The following is a 17,049-nucleotide window of genomic DNA, read 5'->3' as shown; positions in this document are numbered from 1 at the left end:
CGTTTTATTTATTTATTGTTTTACAAAGATATGTTTATGCATTTTATAAATGTACAAAAATATTTATTAAAAAAAATTAAATTATAAATAATAATAATAAATTATAAATAATGAATTAGAAAAATTTTAATTATACAAACATTTGTTTAGCAATAAAACCTAAAAATATTATGAGAAAAAAAACTTTATAGAGGGATTTTTTCAGTTTTCGTGTGTTGTATTTTTTCAATTTTTCTGTCGGGCACTTCTGTGAGGGCAATGCTCAAATATAGTGTAAGTAACAAAAATTGTGAATTTCAGATTTCAGCTTGGGTGCGACGAAAAGTCGAATGAAAAGAAACCCGTCCTTCGAGCGGTCGTAACACTTATTTCAGTTGCCTTAATCCAAACATTTATTAAAAGCTTAATTTAAACGAGTGTCGAGATAAACTTAAACCATCGATTTTATTACGCCAATAATAAGTAGGTTAGTCCATAAGGCCGTCATAACATTTAATAAAGCGTCAATTAAGTGCAAATAGCCGTCTTGGCTTCGTTGCGTAACAATTTCCAGAAATTCCGTTCCGGTTGTCAATCGGGGAAAATTAGTTTCCGACCACCGGAGCGTGGGGACATGCCCGGAGCGATGGCCGCTTGTAAATCACTCCGGTGATCTTTATTAAAATCCCGCCGTGCCAGATAATGAATCTAATCAGAAGTGTGCTTAACGGGCGTCAATCTCTCAGACAAAAAAAGGGGGCCAATAATTCCATCATGTAAGCCGATCCGATGCACTCCTGGACTCCTGTGGGTGGAGGACTATCGCGGCACTTCCTACGGGGGCACCACCTACGCTATCGGGGCCACGTGACTAGCACAGTTTGCCTCTTGCCTCTGTGGTGCGCCGAGATGTGCCACTTTAGCGTCTTTATTTGGTGAACTGGTTTCCTTTATTATCTCAGCAGTGCGGAAGTGGCGAATGATGCGCGAATTTTATCGGAGGTTTGACGGTATGTCGAGGACGGTTCGGGGATTCGCCGATTAGATTTTTCGACTATTTTCGGACGGGACGCCTAATTGGACATCCGGGGCTGCAAGGACCGGAAATTGCCATCACAAATGCGGAAAATGCCTCTCTCGAACAACTAATACAATAAATATCCATGTTTATACCAGGTTTTGATGTTTTATTTAACCTTATTTCTCTAATAACAATAAACAACGCTAAATTAATGATTCAACAAAGTAACAAACTATCAAAATATGAGCTAAATGGGGTAAACGATTCTAAAATTGTGGTTCTTATGATGAAAACTTGTTTTACAACAATACCTAAAAATTAAATAAGAAAACCTAAAACAAAACATTTATTCACTACTGAATAAAATGAATCATTGTGTTTTTTGTGAAAATTGTTCATTTCTTTTTTCTTTTCACAAAACTCAAAATTCATTGCTGTTGTCAAAAATTTACATTTGTTTACAACAAAAATAGAAACGCAACTATTGTAACCCAAAATTAATCTCGATGGGTGTCAACATTATAAAAAATAAATAGTTCAAAAAATTGAAAATTAAGTGTCCCAAGTTTTAGGACTGGCGCAAAAATTAATATCTCTAATTGATTAAAAAAGAATTTTGATTGTGTAAAGGATAGAGGATTAAATACACTTTAATTTAATGTTTAAATACAAAATTTTTAGGGTGTGGCAGTGAGACCTTAAAAATTAAATTTGGAGAAAAAAAATTTCAATTATCAGGAATATTTTCTACATGATAATTCTTTGATTTTTTTCTAAAATACAATAATGATAAAGTTGATAGCTTTCGTATATTTAACATTTTAGTATTAAAAATCTCAAATTTGGAATAACTTATGGGGGGTTTGCGGTAATTAGTAACCAAGGCAGAATTTTTTGACAAAAGAAAAAGGTCCGCAATGACATTTATTATGACGTAGCTGGGCTCTATTCCCAAACTTGGCTATAAATTATCAGAATTCCCAATTTTTAATATTAAAATGTTAATTACTCAAAATCGATCAACTTTAACAATATTAAATTTTCCTAGTTACCATTAGAAAAAAATCAAGAAATTTTATCATGTCGAAAAGAATCCAATTAATTAATTTTTTTCCAAACTTGGTTTTCATGGTCTTACTGACATACCCTAGAAATTTTGAACAATATTAAAGCATCAGACTGAAGTCTATACAGGGTGTCCCAGGGAGTTGACAAAGTCCATTAGTGACCTTCAAATGGTAAAATATAAAAAAAAATGACATTATTAGATACTAATTTAGTGCATCACCTAATTATTTATTATTTTTAATCATACAGCATGTCCCAAAAATAAATTACGATAAAAACTTGTGTTTTTTTAGAAATAAGACGTTTTTTTTTCACGAAAACATGCATTTTTTTTAAATTTATTACACAAAAACTAAGACAGCTAGAACAAATTTTTTCTTACTTCTGCAAAGAAGGAAGTACAGAATTTAAAGTTGTAGCAATTTTTTAGTGTTTTGCATTTGAAAGAATTAATAAATTAAGAAGTTTGTTAAAAGTTAAATAACTTAAAAAATTTAAATGGGACACCCTGTTTTTTATTTTTATATCTAATAGATTGATAAATTGTCTATCTGAAAAAATAAACTAATGTCTAGAATTGATAAATGAAAAGATATTTAACATTCAATATTAATTGTAGCAACAATGGTTATCAATATCTGAGCATTGTTAATATTATGGCAACGATAGTAATTCCACTTATCCATCACTTATCCGTTGATTTATCCACAGATTGTAAAAGTCGTTTTAAATACTGAAATTCAATTATTTTATCGTAAAAATAAAGAATAATGGATTCAGTTTAACACAAATGTAATCACATTTGTGATTATATTAATAATCTTAAGTGATATTTCTTTCATCTCTTGTGCAACTGTGCACTTTTTGGCTACTGAAACAATAGTAATTTTTTTTTAATCATTAAAATAAAATTCTTTTTAGTTATTGATTATAAACTCCTAAAAGTAAATAATTTTAAACGCAAAAACAATAAATAGGGTGTTCCATTTATTTTTTTTTAAGTTATTGAACTTCATTTTTTTATCTTTGCAAATGCAACACACTAAAAAAATGTTACAACCTTATAGCTTGCAAAGACGAAGCTTTGCAGTAGGAAAAAAATATTTCTAGATGTCTTAGTTTTTGTGTAATGAATTTTTTAAAGATGCATGTTTTCGTTAAAAAAAACCGTCTTATTTTTAAAACGAAGCAAAATCGACCAAAAAAGAAAAAACAAAAAGAAAAAACATACATCCAAAAACGCTAAAAAACATATGGTTTTTCATATAAAAAAACACAAGTTTGTATTGTAACTTATTTTTGAGACACGCTGTATAGTTGAAAATAATTTTAGGCGGTGTACTAGATTAGTATCTCTCAATGTCCTATACAATTTTTTTTTAATTTTAACATTTAAAGGTGTACATAATTGAAAAAAACCGTTTGTGGTGTATACTTTTCAAAATGCCTTGTATAATGGCTATTATTATATAGCTATTATTGTTAGGTATAGATTTATTAGAGATTATTTTTGGCCAATATAGCGCGTTGTGTCATATACAGGGTGTTAAATTTATGTAAGTGTGTCATAACATTAGCATTTCGAACAATGGTCCAGTGGATGACCAAGCTTTTATGGCAGCGTTCAGTTGATGAGATTCTGCTATAAAAGCTTTTATAATTTAAATAATAGTTTCCATTCCCGACCTAACGGTGAATTATATGCAATACTAGGCACGTCTGTATCTCACAAAACGCTCAGTTGGAAAATAATAAATAAATCTTTGTCAATTTATGACACGTTTATGACAATTCTTTAAGTTATTGAAGCAGTGGCGTGCTTGTGTTTATTATTTATGTCGGCTTCTCAAACCTGAGTTCGAACAATGGTCCATTCATGTCGACATTTGACACATCTGATAACCTTTATCATTGCGATTCAACTGTCTATCCGCTTCGGATTTGTCACTTGAGTGACAGGGCAAAGGCCCTCTCGAAATTAATTTTTTTGTAATCAAAGTTGCAATTAAATTCTTCGTCGGTAAATCAGGCATCCACTCCCACGTACCCGCCCCGCCGGTCAAGAAACGCACCTCGCAAGTAAATAAATTCCGAGATTCCCGTGTGAATCCCCCCGCTGGGGGGTACAACCGGCGTTATTAATATTGACCGGTCATGAAACAATGCTCTTTCCGGCAATGATATCGTCTTTTAGAACAAAAGAAAGGACGATATCGAGTTTAGTTTCAACCACCCACGGAAGAGAATCGATGACAAGTCAAGTGCGTCGCTTGAACTAGGCGCTAATTTAAACGTCGACTTATGGTAATGGAAACGTAGAGATAAGAGGGAATTGACGGGTTTATTCGATGCAATTACAGGTTGGGCTTTGTCGCTCTGAAAGGCCCTAATTAGTAATTAGTGTGCTTTCTCTTCAATTTTATTTTAAAACTTTGGTAATGGTTGCTCACATTTTTGTGAAAGTTTTAATTGAAATTTATTTTTGGCGTCGATTTCTTAATATATACAATAATGCCGGCAGTTGCAGTACGTTTTTTACATAGTTATTATTTTTTTATTATTATTTTGATTTATTGTTATTTATAAAAACTAAAAAATCAAAAAAAAGTTGCACATAAAGTCAGTTTTACATTTTATGTCAACCGAATGACAAATCATCCAAAATTCCGTGTTCGTATATCTAAATATCAAATTTACAATGCGCACTATAAAATTATTTGGAGGGGCATTTATGATTTTTTTAGCTAGGTTTTTTCAGTTCAAAAGTGTCCTTGTTATCCATTACAATTTTTTGCCATTGACCACATTTATGGGTACCACTAACCGTAGAAAAATGCGAAGTTTTCATTTATAGTTATGTCTTATAAAAAAAAAGATTGTAATAGGCCGAATCATTTTTTATGAAGAAAAAAAACAAAAACGATTTCTTCAATGATTTTTTTTTCATAGTTGCCCCGCTAAAAAACTATTTGTTTTAGACTTCTGGCGAGCATTTGTTTAAAAGTAATAATTTTTATGTATACGCTCTTGAAACAAGCTTAGTCTTTGCTGGACCCAATAAAATAGTATGAAAAATGGTTATATTAGGAACTCAATACCCAAAATACAGTTTTGAGAACGGATAAGTCAATATGGTGGCGAAATTTGTTTAATTAATGACAGGTGTAAATGTGTTGTATAATAAATTATTTTGTCTGATTATTGTTGCTATTTATTAAAACTCTCATAGATAATAAATAATCTTAAATCCCCACAAGGCACACATTTTTTCGAAAAAAAATGGTCAGGTCTACTAACACGGGAGATTCGATAGAAGTACAATTCTAACAAAATTAGCTTGTTTTCTCATTTCACGTCAAATGTTTCTGCTTCTAGTTTTCTAATAATAATAACTGAAAATTATTATGCTAATTAATATATAGTAATATAGTAATATATACAGGGTGTTCGGTCCAAGTCGCCCCGGCTGATAACACGTAAACTTAATTCCTTTTTTCAAAAAGTAAATATTTAAGTAATAATATTCATTCTTGGCTTTCTTAATAAATGTATTATTTTTTTTAGCACATCCGGTGTTGCCGGAAATGCTACCAAATTTAGTTTTTTAAATGGAACATCTATGTTTTTTTTCCTCCAAACAATAATAATTGACATGAAAAATACTGTAAACCACTATTTATTACACTTTGCGTAACACAATGCAATCAAAAAACATCTTAAATCTTAGAATTTTATAAGGAAATTGGTCGTGTAGCCTAATTTTTCATTTTAAAGGAAAGATGTGAATAAAAAAATTCTTGGATACAGTTTAATTGTTGGTTTGACAAATTTAATTTGTCAGTTGATGAGCGAGTTTTGTTATGGAAACTCTTGGATTTTCTTCGACTGATAACAGAACATTCAGATTTCTATTTTCTTGTTCTCACAAAGAATCACAGGTTTTTTAGTTTTAAGAAGCGAACCTATTCGTCTCAGTTGTTTTTCAATTCGACTAAATTTCCAACGATTTGGGTAAACTCTATTTGAGTTTTTTTCTCTATACTGTCTTTCAGCACCCGCTCAATTTTTACTGCACTCGAAAAACACTTAAAAGCTGATCTACCAATTCGTCGTAATTAAGGCTCCAGACCCCCTGAAAGCTGGCGTATACCTATTGTATGTAAATTTATTTCATTCTTTTTAGCCGCAAATTTAGACTTGAAGAGTTTCTTGATTTTTGTAGTGTTTCTTTAAAGGTAAATAGAGAGATCTCAATAAGATTTATTGACAAATTAGGCTTTGTCAAACTAACAATTAAACGGTATCCAAGCATATTGCTTTTTGCATGAATACCTTGACAAGTAAAATCCGCCTACGTTGCAAAATTTGCAATCAAATTCAAAATTTTAAATTGTTTTCTGAGTGCATTATGTAAAGTAAAATGTAATAAATAGTGGTTTACCGTATTTTTCATGCCAATTATTATTGTTTCGAGCAAAAAAAACATAGGTGTTCCATTTGAAAAACTAAATTTGGTACCATTTCCGGCTACACCGGATGTGCCAAAAAAACTTGATGCATTTACTAAGAAAGCCAGGAACGAACAGTATTATTTAAAAATTTACTTTTTGAAAAAAATAAGTTAGTTTAGGTGTTATCAGCCGGGGCGACTTGGACCGAACACCCTGTATAGTAATAGTGGTAAAAGCAATGAACTAGGAGGCATTTTTGGGCAAAATATATTTATTAATAATTTAAAAACAACAGTGTTTTATTACATGGTGTTTATTGAATTTGTTAAGAATTAATATTTTGTAATAAATACGAAAACCCTAAAACGAATATTTAGGTCTACCGTTAAATATCGTGACTTTTACATCAATCACAATATCTCAAAAACTAAACACTTTTTTAAAAAAGAACAACGTATCGGCCTATAGAATATTCTTTTAAATTATCTTACAAAAACCAAAATTGATTACTTGAAAAATGACTGAGTAAAGTTGTTTTCAAGTTCACCATTTATGCATTTTTGTTCTTTTTTTTTAAGTATTGAATTTTTAAAAAAAAAATCTCAACGTATCGGCCTGTAGATTTAAAAAACTTTTATTTTGATGTTCAATACATGAAATTCTGTTGCATATTAAGAGAGTAATCTTGTTTTCAATATACAAACGTCTCGAATCGTTGGACACCCTTAATTTCAACCAAAACTTGAATTATCGGGCATGCACGCGCATGAATCGGAATAATCTCATTTCTCGGAACAAAACTGCACAGATAACACTTCCGGTTACAATAACCTCGAAAGATGCAGGAAAATGACGCATTACGCGATACCGTGGGACATTATTTAATTGGAGCGATTCGCAAAATGGTGTCCGAATTATCAAGATGGCGGCTTTATCGCTTATTTATGCGCTTTTTCAGGTTTCTTCCCATTATTCTCGCTGTCGCTTTTCATGTTTATTATCATATCGTCTGGTTTATGTAACGGCCCACGGGCCACTTGCAAACTTTTACGATATGTGGAGGAGTGCAATAAACCCAAATAATTTTGGTGATGTTTTTCACCCGCATTCCTTGTCGATTAGCCGATCCAAATCCGATCGTAACAGTAACAATCCGCCATATGTTCGGATTGTTCTCCTAATGGCTGGTTTATTTATAGAAATTACGAGTTATTATCGTCTCGAATTGCGTATACAAACGAGAAACGGCCTCAAAATGTATGCCTTATCGGGGTTTGCTTAGCGCATACCTCAAGGGCCCGCGCGTGGCCCACTGGGCACTCCGGTTGCGCTAATGAGACATCCGGGAAGAGTGTCATTTCTTCAGGAGTCATCGGTTTGCGAGAAATGCGCCAACGAAGGCTTTTCTAACGCTTGGATCAGCGAGTTTGGTGCCACATTTCACTCGACGTGACCTCTCAATTGGGAATAATTGCCCAAATGGGCAAGTGACATCACTAATTGATCAAAGCACTGATTCCTCCGGCCGGAGATGACGATTTTTTTCATTTATTTTTAATTTCCATTTGTTGAAATGACGCAACACATTTCATAGCGGCCACCAAAGTCTTTTTCTTGTTGCAGTCTGGTCGAGTCGTTTTTTTCGGCTCATCTCTGGACTGGTTTCGAGAGGATTTGCCAGATAAAAGTTTTACGGGGCCGTCATTGACACAAGAATTTTTTAATTTGGGCCCGGATGATTCATGCTTTTAATTGGGATGCAAATCGGGTGGACGTGGTGGACGCATTGCGACCGGAACCTAACAAGTGTTTGTTTGGTCAGACTCAATTAAAATAAATAGGTATCAAAGAGTTGCTGAATGAAATAATAAATTTCCATCTCGAACATGTGTCGCCTGTCGATGGGAATTAAGCGATGTTTCGTTGAGCTACAATTTTGTCATTGCTATTTTCAGCGAGGAAGTTTGAGGCAATTTTATGAAATGCGTAACCGCAAACATTTTTAATTATGTTTTGATTTGGGTTGAAAATAAACCACAGATTATTGTTATCAGCCAAATTCGTGGATTAGAAATTTTGAAGAAACGCGGCTCGAAAATAGTCTTGAGCAATTTTATTCCATGCTACGGAATTATTACTTCCAGTTAAATGATACGATTATAAACAAACTTCAAACGTTGTATTTACTATTAATTTGTCAAATAAATATTTATTCAAACTTTGTTCAATAACTGCTAATAATATCATGTAAGTATCAATTGCCTAACAATTTTTCAAGGATATTAATTTTATTTATCGAAATTTATTACAGAACACAAATGTTGCCAATTATGTAATTTCGTCTGGTTATAGCATCAAAAGCGGCTGTGCATTGAACTCAAAATGGACCAAGACATTATGTCAAATATATATTTTTTTAATTCAATTTTTCACATTTTTCTTGATGAGTTATCTACTGACAATGTGGTAAAAATAGACACTCAGTAAATGAGTGCAAACTGTTGAAGTTTGATTTTTTTCTTCTCAAATAAACAATTCTTCACACTTCATTTTCTCTTTCCTTCACACCCACTTCTCGTAACAAACAAATTTCCTAACAAGGCCCTCGCAACCCAAACCCAACAGTACCATAACAGGCAATGCTTTCGATCAAATCAATCATAACAATCAATAATGTTTACCTGAGAAATACAATTATTCGTAGAGAAAGTCAAAGTATCATCAGAATTTCAGACGAATTTATCTCGAAACTGCGAATTTGCATGTAAAAGAACAAGTCGGTGATAATTGCCTTAATATTAATAACGAATATGTGACCTCATTACCATATACGGCGCTGGCAAGTGCAATGAAATCATTCCGTGACATTTAAAAATTAGCGTTTTATCCTGCAAGCTGCAACTTCTATTAAATCTCGCGTCATGGGGTGACATAATCGGCAGTAAAAATGAAGCGGTGGTCGCACAAAGTCAAAGTTTTGGTTAGAGTTGACGGAAAAATAGCAAATTTCCTATCTTGGTTGTTTCGTTCGACACTTTCGGTTTCAACCGATCTGTAAATATTTATATTGAGCATCCGAGTCTTTGACCTTCTTACTGCTTTATCAATGGAGACTCGACCATTGTCCGCTTTTTTCCCCCAAAACTTAAAATATCGATGGCTCAGAGATTTATTTACGCGTTTTACGGTCCCGGAAATGTAAACCGTAAACTGTTACGAGTTCTTTGTTTATTCTGACTAAATCGCACGGATTTTGCCGCGATTATGGCGTTTCTATAATTGGCTTCCGATAGGGCGTTAACCCATTTCGAGCAGATTTTTCTCTTCATTTCCGATTATTTTCGCACTCAAAGGTCACCGGGAACATGTGTGCCGCCCACGGACCCACATATGGTCAATGATGAGCCGAACACTTGTCACAATTTTCCAGAAACGGCATAACTCGATGTCAAGGACGATTTATTTTAAAACTTTCGGGCATTTGAATATTTGGAACACGAAGATGATGTGACCCTTGACGGAGATTACGACAGTTTGTGCCATCTTTGAGATAAGAAACGTTGACATAAATTCGCTTGACCCTCCATTAATTAAAAATGAGAGTTCAAGTGATTAGCGCCAGATTTTGACAAAATTAGTTTTGGAAACGTTGCATTAAATTGGAATTTATTTTGGGATTTGTGTCAGAAAGTGTTTAATTTTTTCCAATTCCAGTCATGCAAAGGCTGCTATAACGCCTATCAATGCGATTGTAAGGGCATCAAAGGCCGCCCCGGAAGCACCGGCCCTCCAGGCCTCCCTGCACCACCTGGAGACTACGGTGATATCGGTCCTCCGGGTCCGTCAGGACCTAAAGGAGAGAAGGGAGAAGGCGGCGAGTATGGAAGCCCCGGTGAAAGAGGCTCCAGAGTAAGTCCAAATAATTGATCCTTCTTTTTTAATACGTTTTTGTATAGGGAGACGATGGAGAACGAGGACTTCCTGGAGTGGAAGGACGACCAGGTTATCAAGGCGAAGCCGGCCCCATGGGCCCTCCAGGTCTCGATGGTTGTAATGGTACAGATGGGACAGAAGGAGCTCAAGGTGCTCGAGGCCTTCAAGGTACCAGAGGCTTGCCTGGCCCTGAAGGACTTCAAGGATTTAGAGGAGAACCCGGTGATGGTGGAGGAAATTCAATTGGGACTAAAGGAGATCGCGGTGATAGTGCCTACGATGGCCCTCCTGGGTTACCTGGATTTCGAGGTTCCAGTGGACCTCCAGGCCGGATCGGTGAACCTGGATATGAAGTAATAGAAAAATTAATGAATTTGCAAAACATAATAGAGGATTTTAGGGATTAATGGGAGAACAAGGCTATTGGGGACCTCCTGGCGACATTGGTGACTCAATTAAAGGTCTCAAAGGGCAACCTGGAGAACAGGGTGACTATGGAGACGAAGGAGAACCAGGGGATGATGAACCGGCTCCACAACGTCCTCCACCATCCATGTATGAATGGAAAGGCATCAAGGGTGAGAAAGGAGACGTGGGAGAACGAGGGATAAGAGGACGAAAAGGTTTTCCGGGAGATAAAGGATTTCCGGTGGGTTTTTGCAATTTCCAAAATATTATATTTAATAAGTAATTTTAGGGGTTTCCCGGTCCTAAAGGTAGTATAGGTTACAAAGGTGAACAGGGCGACGATGGCCCGACTGGAAAACAAGGTCGCCAAGGGCCTTTTGGACCTTCGGGTGAAAAAGGAGATAAAGGAGCTCCTGGATATGAAGGAACTCCTGGATTTGACGGTGAACCTGGTCTTAGAGGAGAAGATGGCAATCGAGGCACTCCTGGTGTTCAAGGTCGAAGCGGACCTCCTGGAAAATACGATCCATTTTTGGATGAAATTTTTGAGGGATCTCCTGGAATACAAGGCCCCGAAGGTCCTATCGGTGAAAGAGGCATGAGTGGTATTCCGGGACGGCCAGGGTTACCCGGACCTATCGGACCGCCGGGGCCACCCGGCCCTCATGGTATTCCCGGATTAGCTGGACCTAAAGGATTGACAATTAAGGGAGAGCGCGGCATTGATGGATTACCCGGGAGGCCTGGTAACACCGGTCCTCCTGGTCTACCAGGACCTATGGGTGTCTTGGGTGAGAAAGGTTTTGCGGGACAGACCGTCATTGGTCCTCCAGGCGAACCTGGCTATCCAGGAATCCCCGGATTTAAAGGATCAAGAGGAGATAGAGGCGATGCAGGTGACGCGGGGCCTAAAGGTTACCCAGGATATGGTGTTCCGATTAGAGGGCCTCCGGGTGACGAAGGACCGACAGGATTTCCGGGTTTGCCAGGAGACGTTGGTTTACCCGGATTCGACGGATTTCCAGGTTTAAAAGGTAGAAGAGGAGATGACTGTGGAGTGTGTCTTCCGGGATTGCCGGGACAAAAGGGCGAAAGAGGAGAATTTGGTAGAAATGGACGTCCTGGAACGATTGGATATCAGGGATTGCCCGGACCGCGAGGACCCAGAGGCCCGCAGGGGAAACAAGGGAAGGATGGTGAGCAAGGATTGGAAGGCACTCCTGGAACTCCAGGCTTACAAGGCTCTCCGGGACCAAAAGGTACAAAAGGTTTATTAATATACCCGGATCCGTCAACGAAGGAAGTTGTGGCTGAAAAGGGTGAAATGGGAGAAATGGGTTTTCCGGGTTTGATGGGACGAGATGGAGAGATTGGACCACGAGGTTTACCAGGAGATGCGGGAGTTCCTGGGTTCAAGGGTGAAAGTGGTGACATTGGGACTCCTGGGTTGCCTGGGGTTGATGGAGTGCCTGGAATAAATGGAATTCCTGGACAAAAAGGGGAACCTCACGACATACCAAAGGAATATTTGAGAGGGGATCAAGGATTAACGGGAGTACCGTGAGTTTCACAAACAATTGATTTTTCATATTTTATAAAATTATTTTTTTAGAGGTATTAAAGGTTCAAAAGGAGATAAAGGAATGATGGGACGTCCTGGCGATTCAGTATCAGAACTTGCTAATGCTACAGGAGATATTGGTTACCCAGGAATACCAGGAGATCGAGGTGTGTATACCAAACACAAAATTGTTATAAATTATTTTTGATGACAAAATTTTAAGGTTTTCGCGGTGCACCTGGTCGTAAAGGCATGCCAGGATATAGAGGTCCTGATGGTCTCCCTGGAATGATTGGAGATAGTCTGGAAGGTCCTCCTGGTGAACCAGGTGTGAGAGGTTATCCTGGCATTCCTGGTGACGCTGGACCACGCGGCCTTCCTGGAATGCCTGGTATGCCCGGTCTTGATGGTTACCCCGGAATACCAGGAAATAAAGGAGAACGGGGAGATCCAGGTTTACGAATTCTGAATGGGGAAATGGGACCTCAAGGTCTACCCGGAACCAAAGGAGAGCCAGGCGATTTCGGTCCTGACGGATATCCGGGAATTCCAGGAACTCCAGGAGTAAAAGGGGTCAACGGACCTAAAGGAGCTCCCGGATTTGCCGGGCTTCCAGGTGCACCAGGAGCGAAAGGAATGCAAGGGATTATGCGACCAGGATTTCCTGGTCGTCCCGGAAGTCTTGGACTTCCAGGAATACCAGGCAGATATGGAGATACTGGAGAAAAGGGAGAACCGGGATTCCCTGGTACTCCTGGATATGATGGAATGAAAGGAGAACCGGGATTATGGGGATTAAGGGGACAACCGGGAGATGAAGGGATTGAAGGTTTGCCAGGACATCATGGCAGAGCTGGTTTATCCGGGATTCAAGGCTTACCAGGAGAAAGAGGCGACATTGGGTTTCCTGGGATACGCGGACCTCCAGGTCCGCAAGGACTTCTAGGACCAAGAGGACCTAAAGGGTTAGAAGGTGATAGGGGTCCACAGGGATTTCCTGGAGAAATGGGAATTCCAGGAGAATCTGGACCTAGAGGAGAAAGCGGTTATCCGGGAGTAAAAGGCCCAAAAGGTGAATCTGCAATTAGTGGGCCTAAAGGAGAATCCGGAGAACCTGGATTGATAGGAGAATCTGGTTTTGATGGAGAACCTGGCTTACCTGGAGCTCCAGGTTTACCTGGAGACCGTGGTTTAGATATTTATGGTCCTCCTGGACCTACAGGAGATGTTGGGACACCTGGATTTCCAGGAAGAGACGGAGAACCAGGATTAAAGGGGGAACGTGGAGATGACGGAATCGACGGCCTACGGGGCATTCCAGGTGAACGGGGAATTCGTGGAGCTCCTGGTACACCTGGTTGGAATGGTCTAAATGGCACAAAAGGAGAACGAGGAGATTACGGAAATCCCGGTTTTCCCGGAAACAAAGGCGAATCCGGCATGGAAGGAGAACCGGGCCGAATGGGTCGACCAGGAATGCCAGGGGATATAGGCCCGCCAGGAATATCTGGACCTCAGGGATCAGCAGGACCTAAAGGAAACCAAGGTCTTCCCGGTTTAGCACCATTCGGATTCGGCGAAAAGGGCGATTTTGGTGAAACCGGACTTCACGGTTTAGCTGGGAACAAAGGAATACGCGGAGATGATGGTTTTTACGGTCCTCCAGGTCTGAAAGGACCCACTGGTGATTCTGGACAACCGGGATTGCGAGGCGAACCGGGTTATCCAGGAATAAAAGGCGAATTCGGTGATTCCGGCGAGCCTGGACCTCCAGGACTCCCTGGACGAAACCCAGAATCTGGCGAACCGGGGCGACCTGGTTTTGATGGCTTACCTGGTCGTGCAGGACGACCCGGACAAAAAGGTGCTCCAGGAGAATACGGACTTGACGGCCCCCCTGGAATCACAGGAAGTCCTGGATTCAGCATAGATGGAGAAAAAGGTGATTTTGGAGATTCAGGATATCCAGGCCCTCCCGGTGCGCCTGGACCTGAAGGTCTCCCCGGTTTACCTGGATTACCTGGCAAAACTGGTCCCAAAGGGCCTACGGGTGATTACGGATTTTCCGCTATTACCTTCAAAGGTGAGAGAGGCGAGCCTGGATATCGGGGCGCTCCCGGTTTCAACGGAACGAAAGGAGAACGCGGCGATAGTGGTCTTTCTGGATTCCCTGGACTTCCAGGTGAAAAGGGCCGTTCAGGATTCCCAGGAGATGACGGCCTTCCAGGCTATGATGGTACTCCTGGAATCAAAGGACCTAAAGGAGACCGAGGAGACTGGTCTATCAATGCCCTTCCGGGACCTCTAGGAGACGCCGGTTTACCCGGTTTTGATGGACTTCCTGGACTTCAAGGTTTACCAGGCGAAGCCGGATTTCCAGGCTTACCTGGACGCAAAGGCATGCGTGGAGATGCCGGTCTTAACGGATTACCAGGGTTTGAAGGGCCGAAAGGCATGTCAGGGTTACCTGGATTTGCCGGATTGCCAGGTTTGCAAGGAGCTAGAGGGGCACCTGGGGTTCGAGGCGAACCAGCGCCGCCGCCACCAGCACCCAAAAGTCGAGGATTTTTCTTTACGAGACATTCACAATCAGAATTAATTCCAGTGTGCCCCCGAGATACGGTTAAATTGTGGGATGGCTATTCGTTATTACATATCATGGGCAATGATAAGGCCATGGGACAAGACTTGGGGACCCCAGCCAGTTGTTTAAGAAGGTTCAACACTATGCCTTTCTTGTTTTGTAATTTGAACGATGTTTGCGACTATGCACAGAACAATGGGTACAGTTATTGGTTGTCTACGACAGAGCCAATGCCGGCGATGATGACACCCATTCCAGCACCAGAAGTCAGACGCTATATTTCAAGGTAAAATTAAAGATTTTTTTCCAATTTGCGTTTATAATACGTTTATTAACGTCTCTCAGCAGGAGTCGTTTATGGCTATCTACAGAGTGTTCCGTTTTTATTGTTACAAATTTAAACAGGTGATAGGATATTCAATTCTAAGACAAAAGTTTCCTATAAACATGTATCGAAAAATGCTTGGTAAGGGAGCTACACCCACTGGAAGGGGGCCAATATGTTTTTGCTAATATTTCAGAAACCGTTTAAGATAAAATTACAAAACTTGTTACAGATGATAACCTTTGTATAAAAGTAGTGGTACTTTAATGAATTTAGGGTTATTTAGTTTTTGTATGCCGCATCTGACTTGTCAGGTAACAAATTTTGCGGCAATTTCGCGAATTTCGGGCGGAGTGCAAACTAAATTCTGTTTCTCATATTTTATTTATTATTATTATGTTGTAACACTAATAACTAATAATTTGTAAATTTTATTTTTAATGACAGACGGCAGAAATGATTCAAAAAATCAGGTGGGCGCCGAGTGTTACCAACCGATACCAACTAACACAAAATTCTCTAGACGACAAAAATATATATTTTTTTAATTAAAATAAGTAAAAAGGGGGCGCAAATTAGAAAAAATAGTATAAAATACTCGTTTTATAATGACATTGGCGCACTCATCCCATAGAAAACTCGCCTAAGGCTTGGTATTCGTGCGCCAAATCAACCTTTATAAAACTTGTTCTTTAATATACTATAGTAATTTGTAACTGCAATCGTTTCGCTTTTACAGATGCTCCGTCTGCGAGTCCGTCACACGCGTCATCGCCGTCCACAGTCAATCCACGACCATACCTCAGTGTCCTAACGGCTGGGAGGAACTCTGGGTGGGCTACAGCTTCCTCATGGTAACCCTCATCCCCCTCTCAAACCCACTTTTATTTAACATATATTCCAGCACGTGGACGCCGGCGCCGAAGGCTCGGGCCAATCCCTAGTCTCCCCCGGCTCCTGCCTCGAGGAGTTCCGCCCCAAACCCTTCATCGAATGCCACGGTCACGGCCGCTGCAACTACTACACCACCATCCTCTCCTACTGGCTGGCCACCATAGAGGACGCCGCCATGTTCCAAAAACCGCGTTCGGAGACTCTCAAAGCCGGATATTTGACCTCAAGGGTCAGCAGATGCGCCGTATGTATCCGCAGACGGTACGCTAGTCGCACCGGACTTGTGCCCCCTAGTCAGATCACCAGACCCAGACCCTCATACGTGGCCCCGTATCGGCCCCCAGGGTATCCCCAAGGAAGTTACAGGAATTTGGAGGAGAACAGGAGGAGGCGTTTAAGGCAGAGATTGAGACACAGGAGACCGCAAAATACTCCGTGAGCGATGTGCCATAACAGTTATTAACTTTTGTAATTATGTGTAAATTAATTGTAAAATAGATTTGATGTTAACATTTGTCCTTGAGAAGGATTATACGCCGTGTTCAAACACAAATCCTATTAGACTATTTTTACTTGTAAGGATTTAGGTTTTTAATTTTATTTAAACGGTTACGACAGTGGATGCTCCTTGTATAGAATTTATTTTTTTAATCCTTGATGAATTCATGCTTGTTTATCTCAAAGGTGCTAATTAGTTTTAAGGCTTACGACAGGAAAATGTGATTCATATTTTATGTGCCTTTCTATTAAACACTGCCAAATGATTTTGTAATGTAACAATTGAATAAATAATAAAAACGATTTTTGCACTTTTTTTTCAGAGGA

The 17,049-nt window shown here is 39.1% G+C and overlaps 1 protein-coding gene across 1 annotated transcript in view; it reads left to right on the top strand.

The window, feature by feature from the left end:
- Nucleotides 1-17,025, top strand: part of LOC123012409 (collagen alpha-5(IV) chain) — a 26,618-nt gene extending 9,593 nt beyond the window's left edge. The window contains exons 2-9 of the mRNA XM_044410295.1: nucleotides 10,234-10,428; nucleotides 10,476-10,805; nucleotides 10,853-11,101; nucleotides 11,150-12,420; nucleotides 12,473-12,588; nucleotides 12,645-15,291; nucleotides 16,070-16,184; nucleotides 16,235-17,025. Of these exons, the coding sequence (XP_044266230.1) occupies nucleotides 10,234-10,428; nucleotides 10,476-10,805; nucleotides 10,853-11,101; nucleotides 11,150-12,420; nucleotides 12,473-12,588; nucleotides 12,645-15,291; nucleotides 16,070-16,184; nucleotides 16,235-16,663 (5,352 nt within the window). The 3' untranslated portion in view covers nucleotides 16,664-17,025. The remainder of the gene's footprint in view (nucleotides 1-10,233; nucleotides 10,429-10,475; nucleotides 10,806-10,852; nucleotides 11,102-11,149; nucleotides 12,421-12,472; nucleotides 12,589-12,644; nucleotides 15,292-16,069; nucleotides 16,185-16,234) is intronic.
- Nucleotides 17,026-17,049: the final 24 nt, after the last annotated feature.

This window comes from Tribolium madens, unplaced genomic scaffold (assembly GCF_015345945.1).
Source record: "Tribolium madens isolate multiple individuals breed KSU strain unplaced genomic scaffold, Tmad_KSU_1.1 Scaffold_96;HRSCAF=242;Tcas5.2_LG5, whole genome shotgun sequence".
Lineage (NCBI taxonomy): Eukaryota > Metazoa > Arthropoda > Insecta > Coleoptera > Tenebrionidae > Tribolium > Tribolium madens.
Note: the sequence above shows the minus strand (reverse complement) of the source record. Positions and strands in the feature narration are given on the sequence as shown.